The sequence below is a fragment of the Synchiropus splendidus genome, chromosome 11 (assembly GCF_027744825.2).
Source record: "Synchiropus splendidus isolate RoL2022-P1 chromosome 11, RoL_Sspl_1.0, whole genome shotgun sequence".
In the NCBI taxonomy this organism is placed as follows: Eukaryota; Metazoa; Chordata; class Actinopteri; order Syngnathiformes; family Callionymidae; genus Synchiropus; species Synchiropus splendidus.
In genome coordinates, this window is record NC_071344.1 from 6,511,976 (window position 1) to 6,523,779 (window position 11,804).

The following is an 11,804-nucleotide window of genomic DNA, read 5'->3' on the forward strand; positions in this document are numbered from 1 at the left end:
GGAACACCTTCAAGTCCCCTCCACCCGCAACATCAATCTCAACTTCCTCTAACCTGCCGTTGTGGGAAAGATTTTTTTTTTCCACACAGTTAATGGACATATCAGATGTTCACTGCTGCAGCAGCAACATTACTTTTGCTTTTGTTTTTTTCCTACTCTGGCAGAATATTCATGCACGCTAATGTACCACTAAATTCAGAAACGAGAACACTGAGGATAGGACCCAACCTGGTTTATGTTCATACTCATACCATAGTTGATTGTCAGTTCCATTGGTAGCAGGAGGTGAAGTGAAGAAGGGATCAACACCCACAATCCTGGACACTGAAGAGTGATTGTCCTAATGGCAGTGGGATAAACATTTATTTCATGATGATATGACTACTGCCATGCGCTCATACATGTAGGTGATACACATATGTGAGGACATTAAAGATAATAGCATCTACAAAGCTATCATCAACAGTGTATGAGTCAGACCTAGAATGGATTTAAAGAAAGTAAAGGAAGCAAATCAGCAGGCAGGACAATAAGTGACGGACCATAATCTCCCTCTGTTACCGATCGCAAGAACACAAGAATCAGGAAAAATGGAGGCAGCTTTGGGCTGGACAAGTATCAGTTAATTAGTGGCTTCATGCAATTCATCTGATCTCGCAAGGATTTGCTGCATATTCCACCAGGCTAGTGTCAGAAAAAATACAGTTCCAGAATCAAAATCGGTCCCATCATTGGTGCAGGTTCCTCACAGTAAAAGAGCAGTGGTTCTAAAAAGGTGTCTGGTTAGCAAGAAGAGTTTTCATATTTTAATATCATGGTTATTATTATGATTTATTTGTCGACCAATGAAATGCGAGTGTCACCACTCATAAGATGTGGAGCTTTTCCTTCAAAAAAAAAAAAAAAAGCTGACCCCCATTCCTACCCCAACATTGCTTATTTGGATGCGTAAATCAATAAGAAATATGTCTCCTCTGGTGTGTGATGTTTTTTCCCTCTGTGTGTTTCCTCTCCAGGCCAATGAGAACAGCCTGCTCAGTGCTCAGCTGAAAGGATTCCCCCTCTTCCTCCACTCTAACTTGGGCCTGAAGGACTGCATGGTCAACCCCAAGTCCCCCCTGCTCTTCATTACCAAATCAGGACAGCCGTTGCCAGGACCCCTTCCCGGCGACGATTGGACGGTGTTCCAGTCCAACCACTCCACATACGAGCCGGTGCTGCTGGCAAAAACCCAGTCAGCCGAGAGCATTTCCACAATGGGACAGAATGTTGCCCTGCTGCCGTCTGTGGTGCAGGACCTGGGCCTTCACGATGGGATCCAGAGGGTGCTTTTTGGGAATAACTTGGTCTTCTGGCTGCATAAGCTAGTGTTCGTCGACGCAGTGGCCTTTTTGACTGGGAAGAGACTCTCGTTGTCTCTGGAGCGGTACCTCCTGGTGGATATTGACGACATCTTTGTCGGAAAAGAAGGCACCCGAATGAAGGTGCCGGATGTGAAGGTGAGTTTTGTGTTAGCGAGGCCGACCAATTGAATATTTTGGGACAAGAAAACCGACACGGTAAACACATTTGCCGAATGCCGAATGTTCACCACGTGACAAACTTGCGTGATGCGAAACGAAATTTGGCCTTGAGTGATTTAACCTTGACATCGAACCTGTCAGGCTTTTGGTGGCTGGTCACCTGAGTGTTAAGCTTTGAGAACAATTTTAAAACAAAAAGTAGATGCTCTACATATTCATGCAGCAAGATTTCTCCGTCATCCACACAAGACTTGGCTCACACATGGCATGTGCCATCCTCTGCCAGTCATACATAAAGCTCTTCTTCTCCCTCTATTCCTTTTGAATGCATCTGTCCCAGTAGGCCGCTCAAAGCTGACAGGCCCCAGTGCGCACACTGTCACACAAGCTCCACTGCAATGAATATTTCAGGGGCCCTGAGACGTTCAAAGAATGTTGAAAAGCTCCTCACTTATGTCCCCCCCGGAGCCCAGCAGACCCCCCACACTTGCAGCGATGGAAAAAGTTATGGATCAGGCATCAAGCCCTTCACGCTCGCAGCTCTAGCTTTTAGCCACATAATCACATCCTGACAAACAAATCTGGTGCGTGTGGGGGAGTTTCGGCTCGGGTGGAGATCAAATGAAACAAACACCCGAATCAGAGGAGAGAAGAGAATCAAACGGAATAGATGAGCACAGGAGGCAACTGGGAGAGGGAATGTTTGTCGAAAAAGCGACTTAAAGAGTGAAATATGTATGCGAGCTTGCGCCTGGGCTCAGTTTGGTGCATCTTTGTTAATGCCCCAGTCAGAGCTTGCTGCTAATCAACCGTCTCTCCTCCCTCTCTGACGGACACAGGCCCTGCTGGAGACGCAGAAGGAGCTGCGCACGCATGTGCCCAACTTCACCTTCAATCTGGGCTTCTCAGGGAAATTCTTTCATGCTGGTGAGATCTCACAGAGAAAAGACGTCACTGTACTGTACTACATAATAACTGGGGAATAAAGCGTCTCATTCTTTTGTTGATAATCTGTGCCGCTGTCTGTGACTCTGCTGCTTCAGAGAATCTCTCACGCACGTGAGAGTTTCCAATTTGAAAGAAGTGTAAATGTTGAAGTCACAGAGCTGTCATACATTTTTGGGATTATGTGAGATATGTAATTTTTTTCATCTGACATTTTGATCCATTTTCATTTTGTCTTATTCATCCATCACCTGCTTTGCGATTTCCTGTTTTATGACACTTTCCATTTCTTTTTATATGTGCCTAATCCATCACTTAGTTGTCCTCCTTTGACTCACTCACGTGTCCGTCTCTCGGTCAGGTTCTGACGAGGAGGACCTGGGAGACGACCTGCTGCTCTCCTATGTGAAGGAGTTCTGGTGGTTCCCTCACATGTGGAGCCACATGCAGCCTCACCTCTTCCACAACCAGTCAGTGCTGGCAGAGCAGATGCTGCTCAATAAGAAGTTTGCGATGGTGAGTTGGAGGCACATCAGTCTCCTTTAAAATTCTTCATCTGTCAAGTTTGACATTATCATCTCCACATTTGGTGTCAAAATTCTGGGATTAGCTGTTGACAAGCAGCTGTCGCACACAGGATTTTTTGCGGCCAAACTCTGTTTTTAAGGCATATTTGCATCAGCTTAAAGGATTTGATTGACGTTAAAAGATGAGATGAACTGTGTTAAGTCATCAGCTTCATCCACCTCCTGTAGAACTGTGATATAGATATGTATCGCTTTCTCTGCCCTCATCTTTATTCTACCTTGCGAGCCCTCATCTAACCAAATCTTTTCAGGCAGCCTGACAGGATTGATTTTCAGCATAAATTGTGCAGCAGACAGTAATATCCAGCCCGCGGGTCAGTCTGGCCGGAGGGAGGCTCTTTCTTGTTTGCTTGACCTTGGATGTACTCTTTTAATCACAGTATGCCACTCTTAAACGTTCAGACCGCTATAATCTCTTCTTTCTTCAGGAGCATGGGATTCCCACTAACATGGGGTACGCGGTGGCGCCCCACCACTCGGGCGTCTACCCCGTCCACATCCAGCTGTACGACGCCTGGAAGAAGGTGTGGGGCATTAAGGTGACCAGCACAGAAGAGTACCCCCACCTGAAGCCTGCACGCTTCCGCCGAGGTTTCATCCACAGCGGCATCAGTGTAAGTTCATCTCGACGGGGGCATCGTTATATCCCTACCTGCGGTCAGTTGGGCTCTCTTCTGAAGTGGACGTAATCGCTGTCAGGGTCTCTGCATTTGCATATGCTATCCTTCATCCATTAATTATCCCAGGCTCTACCACCTACAGTTCTTTTGTAATTACTGTCTTCTGCCATGGCCGGCAGACACTTATCCGCCTCTGCGTTTCTTTAAATCTTCTCCCTAGGCTGTTGTTTTTGTTTACTTTCTACCTCGGTGGCAATAAAAGACCTGAAGGCAACTGTCTCATTGTCATTCAGAGTGCCTCTACAGTATACAACATTAGTGTTTTCATAAGAGGCCTGTCATCTATGATGAAGTTTTCCTCTCTATTTTCTCGAAACAATCATTATTTTTTTGATGGAGTGGAGGATGAATGAGGGATGTATTGGTCTGCTATTGGTATAACTTTGATACTTCGTGAATGGCACTGGTATGGTTCAAAGCTATGACTCCGTAGATGAGGAACTGACTGGCTGAAGTTTCTGAAACAAAAAATGGGCAGCTTAAGTTCATGTGGATCCCTGCCTACCACCAACATGTTGGTGTAAGGTAGAGATTTCCTCCGCCACTTGGACACTCTTAAGGCTCATTTGTGCTGTTGTTGCTCATGAAATTGCAGCCGTCTATTTCAAGCAATGTTACTGCCATGTGTTCTGTGCGTTGATATTGGTGTTCACCAATGTATCCACCATGGGCAGCTTACTAAGTTTTCGTCTTCCGCTGTTTAGTAATGGCTTATCTCCCCAGCCACCCTGTTCTTTCCACCTCTGACTTCCTTCCTGTTTTTCCTCTTAACTTTAGAACACGGTGCCAAGAAAGGTCAGACAGGTGATCGTCTCAATAGCCAGCCAGAGTTGTTGTGCCGTATAGGACATGATAATGTAGTCAAGTGAGGCAGCCTTGCATGAGACACCTGTCTGTGAGCTGCAGCCCAGGCGGCCTCACTTCCATAAGCAAGACTGACATCTCTGGCAAGCGTCTGCACATAAACAACCACTGAAATGTCAACAGCGACAGCAAAACTGAACTTGAACTGAAGTTGCAGCTGGTTCAGAAAGATAAACTTCTAAAAGCGAATTTAAAGTTAGACAGATGGATTCAAGAGGCTGAAAAGAAAGAAGACTCTTATCTGGCTCCTGACCTTCAGTGGCGACGAGCCTCGGTTCACTTCCTTTGTAGCGTTCAGTCGCCTTGTGTGGTCGCGCTGCTCTCTTCCGTCCCTCAGATAGGGAACAGCCGAGACTGTCCATTCACACCACTCTGATGATTGATATTCAGTTCCCCAGACACTCCAAACTAGAAATGCATTTCCATGAATTTCCATATAGCGGGAGAGTAAATGTGAGGTTTGCCTTGGCGAGATGAGCCGCATAATGTGAATGTTATTGAAAGCAAACAATGTGTGGGGTAACTGCCTTGGAGTACTGACAGCACTGCGTGGCTTCTCTCCGAGGAGGAGAGATGGTGTTTATTTTTATTAATGCATGTGTGATATTTAATTTTCCTCCATGATGACTGTGCTTGCTGGCATCACAGGTGTTGCCCAGGCAGACGTGTGGCCTTTTCACGCACACCATCTTTTATAAGGACTACCCAGGCAGTCCCAATGAACTGGACAAACTCATCAACGGAGGGGAACTCTTCCTCACTGTCCTGCTGAACCCGGTGAGTTAGAAACGACAGCACAAAACCGCTTTTGTCTCCACACTGGGAAACTCGTGAACTGCTGAGAAATAAAGGATAAAGAAAACCGGCTCATGACTCACCATGTCAACAATGGTGTTGTTCATGTCAAACAGCTCAAGCGTCATATTTTCCTCTTTTTACCCCCCCAAAAAATTGCTCTGAGATTGGCCTTCATTAGTTTGGACACTGCTGTAGCCTGTAAGTCACATTAGCTCTTTAGTAAAGTGATGACAGTCAGGGTTTTTGACCAAACATTTGTTGGTCGCATTTTGAAACAACAAAACGTCAATATTTTTAATCCAGCTCAGATGGTATCTGTGGTGCTATTGTGTGTTACTGTCCTGACTCGAAGGTAGCACCACTGATTAAATTAGCTCTGTTAGCATGAACTACTATGATCTATTAGCTGCGCGCTAGTTACAGACATTTTTGCAAACTTGGACATTTAAATTTGTCTTTAAAGCAGAAGGTTGTGTGACTAGCTATAACTATGAACTTCAATTTATGAACGTGTTGCAGAGATCTGCCAAAAATAATATCATATATCAAGTAATCTGTCAGGAGACTGAAAGTGGAGTCATTTTACTTGTTTTGTTTTGCTGTTCATTTGTTCTGTAGAGCCAGACACCACCACACGGTGCTCATTCTTTTACAAATTCTTTGTTTGTCTGTTGATTTTGTTCGGTATTTCATATCGCGGTCCTCGTTTCATGTATCTCGTTGTGTAAGGTTACTATTAATATTACTATTACTGTTACTTAGTATGTTTGTTGATTTTTTTATGTGACTTTTTTGTTTTCTATTTGTCTATGACAAATTAAAAAAATGTTTACTAAGTTATGTTTTTATTTTTATTTTTTTGTCCTCTCCTTGAACCGTAAGGCTTAAATTCATTCTCCATGATGCCAATTAAAAATAATTACAGTTCTCTATTTGATTTCTAACCTCCATGTCTGTCGTTGTGCCTGGCAGATCAGCATCTTCATGACCCACTTGTCCAACTATGGCAATGACCGCCTGGGCCTCTACACCTTTAAGAGCCTGGTGATGTTCCTGCAGACCTGGACTAACCTTAAGATGCAGACTCTGCCACCGGTGCAGTTGGCCCAGAAATACTTCAGCCTCTTCCCGTCTGAGAGGGACCCCCTGTGGCAGGTATGGCCATTTTTAAACCCATGTTTGTTGTTTTGCAGGGCCGTAAAGCTTCACATGCTCATTAAATTAGTTCAGTTGATCGCTGCCAGTCGTTTTTTCCTAGCTATTTTAATAGCAAATAAGAACCTTGTTATGGAGAGAGATGGAGGCCTTTAAAATATATAGCGCACATATCTTTTGGGGTCTAACCACGTTAAAAAACAAGTCTTTTAACTGTTCATTGAGTTTCAACTGGGACATTAGTGAGATAGCACCCGGGGACGTATATCATTACATCGCAGGCGGGATGTGGCCGACGGCTTTACTTTCTTAATTCTTTTGGATTAATTCTTTGTGTATGGCTTTGTTTTGTCCCAAAATGCTTCTTTGAAGGATTCCCTCGAATTATTCTCCTGATCATTCAAACTAACAGAAGACAAAATAAATAACAAACTAAAAGAGAATTCTCCAGCTGCAACGCCTCGTTTGAGCCGCTTGATTTATCTGTGGTGTGTGGCTTCAGTCCATCTCACTCCTTCACGGTTGAGGCATTACCAGCCAACTGTTAAGAGCAATTGTCATTTCCTAACCGTATATTCTGAAGTTCATTTGTCAGCTTTATCTCAACTTCAGTTCCAAGATGTTTATTGTGCCAAACCCTTCTCACAAAGGATTGTTTCTCTGCCACTACAGGATCCTTGTGAGGACAAAAGACACAAGGACATCTGGTCCAAAGAGAAAACGTGTGACCGCTTCCCCAAACTATTGGTCATCGGGCCTCAGAAGACAGGTGAGACGGTGCAACAGCCCCCCCTGTAGGACATGGAGGGAAATGTCGCCCAACAGCACATCTAGTCCTTCATTCTCCAGAAGCTCCTCCGGAAATATTTATTTATCTTTGAAGACGACAGGAAAGATCAGCTGTACTCACTGTTTTGTCTTGTGGTCTTCACTCAGGCACCACTGCCCTCTACTTGTTTCTGGGGATGCACCCGGACCTGACCAGTAACTATCCCAGCAAGGAGACTTTTGAGGAGATCCAGTTCTTCAACGGACACAACTACCACAGAGGCATTGACTGGTATGAAGCCACTGCAGTTCACTACGTTATGTGATGATACACCAACATGTGTTGAGCCTCACGATTGAAGTTGTAATTGTCTGATGCTTTTGTTTCATCACCGGATCAGTTCACCGTTTTTCTTTACACCTGTCTGGTGAATTGCCTTCTGAAAAACGCAATGAGCCGATGGCTATTCCAGAGAGTTTGGTTTCATTAGCTTCTTTCTGCGGCTCCAGTGCAGCAGATGACATTTAACTGAGCTTAATTGGATTGATGATCTAACAGATCTTTAACGAACCTCTCCGGCTTCATGGAGCTTGTCTCACCTCGCGGGCAGCCGGCGCTAATGCTTTCTGGCAGGTTGCATCCATGTGGGACGAGTCAATATGAGCATTGTGTGTTGTTGTGATCACCGAGGCGATCTCCTACACAACATAAACAAACGTCTCGCAGCATATTTGCTGTAAAGAAGGCCGACTATCTGCGCAGCGGCACATCCGCTCAACTGCCATTCACATTTGCAGTAGATTTATACATTAAAGCGCTGAGTCACGCGCTTTGAGTACTGACCTATATAAGTTTGCAAATACAAGCAGTCAGAATGAGTTTTCTATGAGGATGTCGGGAGTTTTTCGTAGGAGTTGAGTCATCTGGGAGAGGCTGGAAGCTTCAAGTAGAAGCTGCTGTGTCTGTGACAAAACAAAAACTTGACTGACCCTTGTCGCAGGTACATGGAGTACTTCCCCCTGCCCTCCAACACCAGCTCAGACTACTACTTTGAGAAGAGCGCCAACTACTTTGACTCGGAGGTGGCGGCTCAGCGAGCGGCGGCTCTTCTGCCCAAAGCCAAGATCATCACCATCCTGATCAACCCGGCGGACAGGGCTTACTCCTGGTACCAGGTGTGTGTCTATGTTGCCCCCCTGTCTCCTGTGTAAGCAGTAAGAGCTGATGTGTGTGGGTTCCAGCACCAAAGAGCCCACGACGACCCGGTGGCGTTGAAATATTCCTTTCACGACGTCATCACGGCGGGTCACAACTCTCCAGTCAAGCTGAGGGTCCTTCAGAACCGCTGTCTGGTGCCGGGCTGGTACGCCATCCACCTGGAGCGCTGGCTCAACTACTACCACTCCAGCCAGGTACGTGGACGAGCGGCAGGTTTCGACGCTGCGTTCAGCTCTGGAGCTTTACATTCCTTATAAATCGGCCCTCACGGCTGCCTGAGAGGCTTTTGTAGCTAATGGATCCTAATTTGACTCCATCATGTGCTTTCTGGTGACACGCTGAATCCATATGAGTACAGCAAATGGTAGCTGGCGGTGAGGAACACGCTGCTGTGAATATTAAGCAGCAATAAACCCAGACGGGCCAAATGTGTCGCCTACATAAGCAGGACGTAATGGCTTTTATGGTCCCACAGCGATGCTGTTGTACTCAAACACATTTCTTCTTTTTTTTCCCTAGAGAGTTAATGTTCCAGTGTGATCATGTTGTGATTTTCTTTTTTATATTTGTTAAACAGCTGCTGGTTTTGGACGGGCAGATGCTGAAGACAGAGCCGGCGTCGGTCATGGATAAAATACAGAAGTTTTTGAGTCTGACAAATGTCATCAACTACCACAAGATCCTGGCGTGAGTGTCAGTGATGTGTTGTGATGTATTATTTGTCCTGTGCTTATGTCGGCCCATTATGTGTCCAGGTTTGACCCCAAGAAAGGATTCTGGTGTCAACTGCTGGAGGGTGGGAAGACAAAGTGTCTGGGGAAGAGTAAAGGACGGAGGTATCCCGACATGAACCCTGAGGTGAGCGGGTTTACTTTGTAGTTTTCGCTTTGAATCCAAATTTAAAAAAAATTTAAAAATCTGTTTTCCTTCCATATCAATGTTGACAAAATATTTAAGCAGTGGGTGCTTGTGAAAAATGGAAAGTTTTATGAATAAGCTGGAAGCTATTTTCTATCCAGTTTCAGTTTTTATCTTTGTACTGTGGCTGTTTTTTCATGTCTTTGGAAACAGCTGAAAACTGTGGTCCAAATAGTGCAGTGCCCCTCAGTGATAGTTCCGCTTCAATGCAATTCAAATGAATTTTTCATTCCGTTTCCTCAAGTTTGCTCACCTGTAGCGCCGGGTTCCCACTCGCATCTGCACAGTGACTGCAGGAACTAGATTACAGTATTCTCCACGGCTGAGCTGGGAGATGGGGGGGCGAAGCTCGTCTATCTGGGAATAGCATTGTAGTGGAGACAACCAACCCCACTGGAGTGAGTGGAGCTGTTGGTAGCATGGTGTGTTCTGGGAGGAGGCCCCGGGGCAGACCCACGACAAGCCACTCAGAGGACACAGCAACACCTTGGGTGCTGCCCCTGTGACCTGACCTCAGAAAAAAGAAACAAAATGCGTGTTTGTATGACAGAAATGTGAATGTAAATCAGTGTAGTTCAATTTTAGATGTTTTTATCAGTAGTTTGAGTTTATCACAGAGAGCAGCGATCGCCCTGCATGTATTGACAACATACCAAGCTCACTTTATAACCATCTCTTTTCCTCTTCCTCAGTCCCAGGTGTTCCTCAGGGAGTACTATCGGGACCACAACATTGAGCTCTCCAAGCTCCTCTACAGGATGGGTCAGGCTCTGCCCGGCTGGCTCAGAGAAGAGCTGGTCCACACCAGGTAGCAGCACCAGAGAGGGAGAGACTCCACACAGTCCATCACTTCTCTGACGGGAGCTCGTAGATCCTGAAAGACTCTGTCAGAGACAGGACGATACAGAGCCGATCACGCCCCTGATGAAGCGTCCTGCAGGACTACTGAAGCCACTACCTGAAGAAGAGGCCACTTCCAGGACTTGTTTTGGTTCTTAAATAGCGATCACCCTCCGCTCTTCAGTCTGACCTTCTCTTCTGTGCATGAGCTTCATGTTGAAAGTCACAGTTGAAACATCTCGACCAAGCACGCAACCAAATCTGTGTCCGACGCACATAAACTTTGGCTTCCTGGTTGTCGTTCTGAGAGCTGTTTCGAAGAGTTTGAGTGAGATGAACGGACTCCGGCTGTCGCAGCCTTACCCGACAGGCCTATAGTACTTATTCACTTTCAAGTGCCAGGACAGCATCTTCACAAACATGTGGACTTTTTAAGAAACATCTTTTTTTTCTTTTACTTTTTAACAGTTGTGCGATGCTGGTGATAATGTATTATTGTAGAATGTACCAAAACTAAACTAGAATCCTTCACAGCAAGTGCAGTGAGCGGGTTGGTGACAGAAGCGCGGGGGGGGACATGGGGACATGGAGCGTAAGGAAAGATGCTTAAAGCACAATATTTAAGACGTAAAGGTCAGTCCTGATCGTACTGGTCACTGGAAGCACATTCGCTAAAAATGGATCCTCTTTCAGTCTGTGAACAAGACCATAAGCTAGCTGCTGTGTGTGGAGGAAGCATTCACAGCTGTTCAGTGTACAGAGCATTTGAATTCTGTTTACAGCATCGGGGTTTCTCAACTTCCTCTTTAGTTCCATGTGCTACACACCTTAAGTTGGGCTAGAAATCTGTCTCTGGGAAGAAGAAGCGGCTAACACGGCAACGGTGAGATCTTATTTGCTGTTACCACTTCATAGATGATATAACGCTGCTCTTATCGCAATAGTTTTGTACGATGTTCTGATGTAATAACGATGCACATGGTGGTCTTTTTGTTTTTGTTTTTAATTTCCTGACGTTGTAATGTACAGAACAGGCAGCCGAGGTAATTTCCACAGCGCCACGGTGACGTGTGGAGCTGCGTTGATTGTTTCCTCTCACTGCCAACTGTTGTTCAGAGGTACCCAGTCTCTCCATATGAGTATTGATAACCGCAACGATGGTACTAATATCCTGGACTCATAAAGATTTGTAATTGTTGTCGATAATTTTTACAGTGTAACTAATATTGTCGGTGCTTTTTAATTTGCAAATAAAACACCACTGTATTTTTCAGTATTTTGACTCCTCTCAGTTCTTTCAGTATTATAAGCTTTATTTCTGATTTCAACGTCGGATCATTCTCTGTTCACAGTCACTTAGGAAATGAGCTCAATATGAACACATGAATGTTCCAGAACTACTGTTTACATAAATATTGTACCTTGTGTTTGCTGACTATATATATTGCTGTCACTTTGCAAACAAGCTAATATTCATAAACTATATTAAATGCTTTAAAAAGCGTCT

General features: G+C 45.0%; 1 protein-coding gene across 2 annotated transcripts in view; it reads left to right on the forward strand.

Moving 5' to 3' along the window:
* The window catches only part of ndst1b (N-deacetylase/N-sulfotransferase (heparan glucosaminyl) 1b), a 46,925-nt gene extending 35,355 nt beyond the window's left edge, over positions 1-11,570 (forward strand). For both annotated transcript variants that reach the window (XM_053878669.1, XM_053878670.1), the window contains exons 3-15: positions 1,017-1,499; positions 2,363-2,450; positions 2,830-2,984; positions 3,484-3,669; positions 5,248-5,376; positions 6,370-6,552; positions 7,225-7,321; positions 7,489-7,612; positions 8,322-8,496; positions 8,563-8,733; positions 9,117-9,226; positions 9,295-9,397; positions 10,150-11,570. In XM_053878669.1, the coding sequence (XP_053734644.1) occupies positions 1,017-1,499; positions 2,363-2,450; positions 2,830-2,984; positions 3,484-3,669; positions 5,248-5,376; positions 6,370-6,552; positions 7,225-7,321; positions 7,489-7,612; positions 8,322-8,496; positions 8,563-8,733; positions 9,117-9,226; positions 9,295-9,397; positions 10,150-10,269 (2,124 nt within the window). In that variant the 3' untranslated portion in view covers positions 10,270-11,570. The remainder of the gene's footprint in view (positions 1-1,016; positions 1,500-2,362; positions 2,451-2,829; positions 2,985-3,483; positions 3,670-5,247; positions 5,377-6,369; positions 6,553-7,224; positions 7,322-7,488; positions 7,613-8,321; positions 8,497-8,562; positions 8,734-9,116; positions 9,227-9,294; positions 9,398-10,149) is intronic.
* Positions 11,571-11,804: the final 234 nt, after the last annotated feature.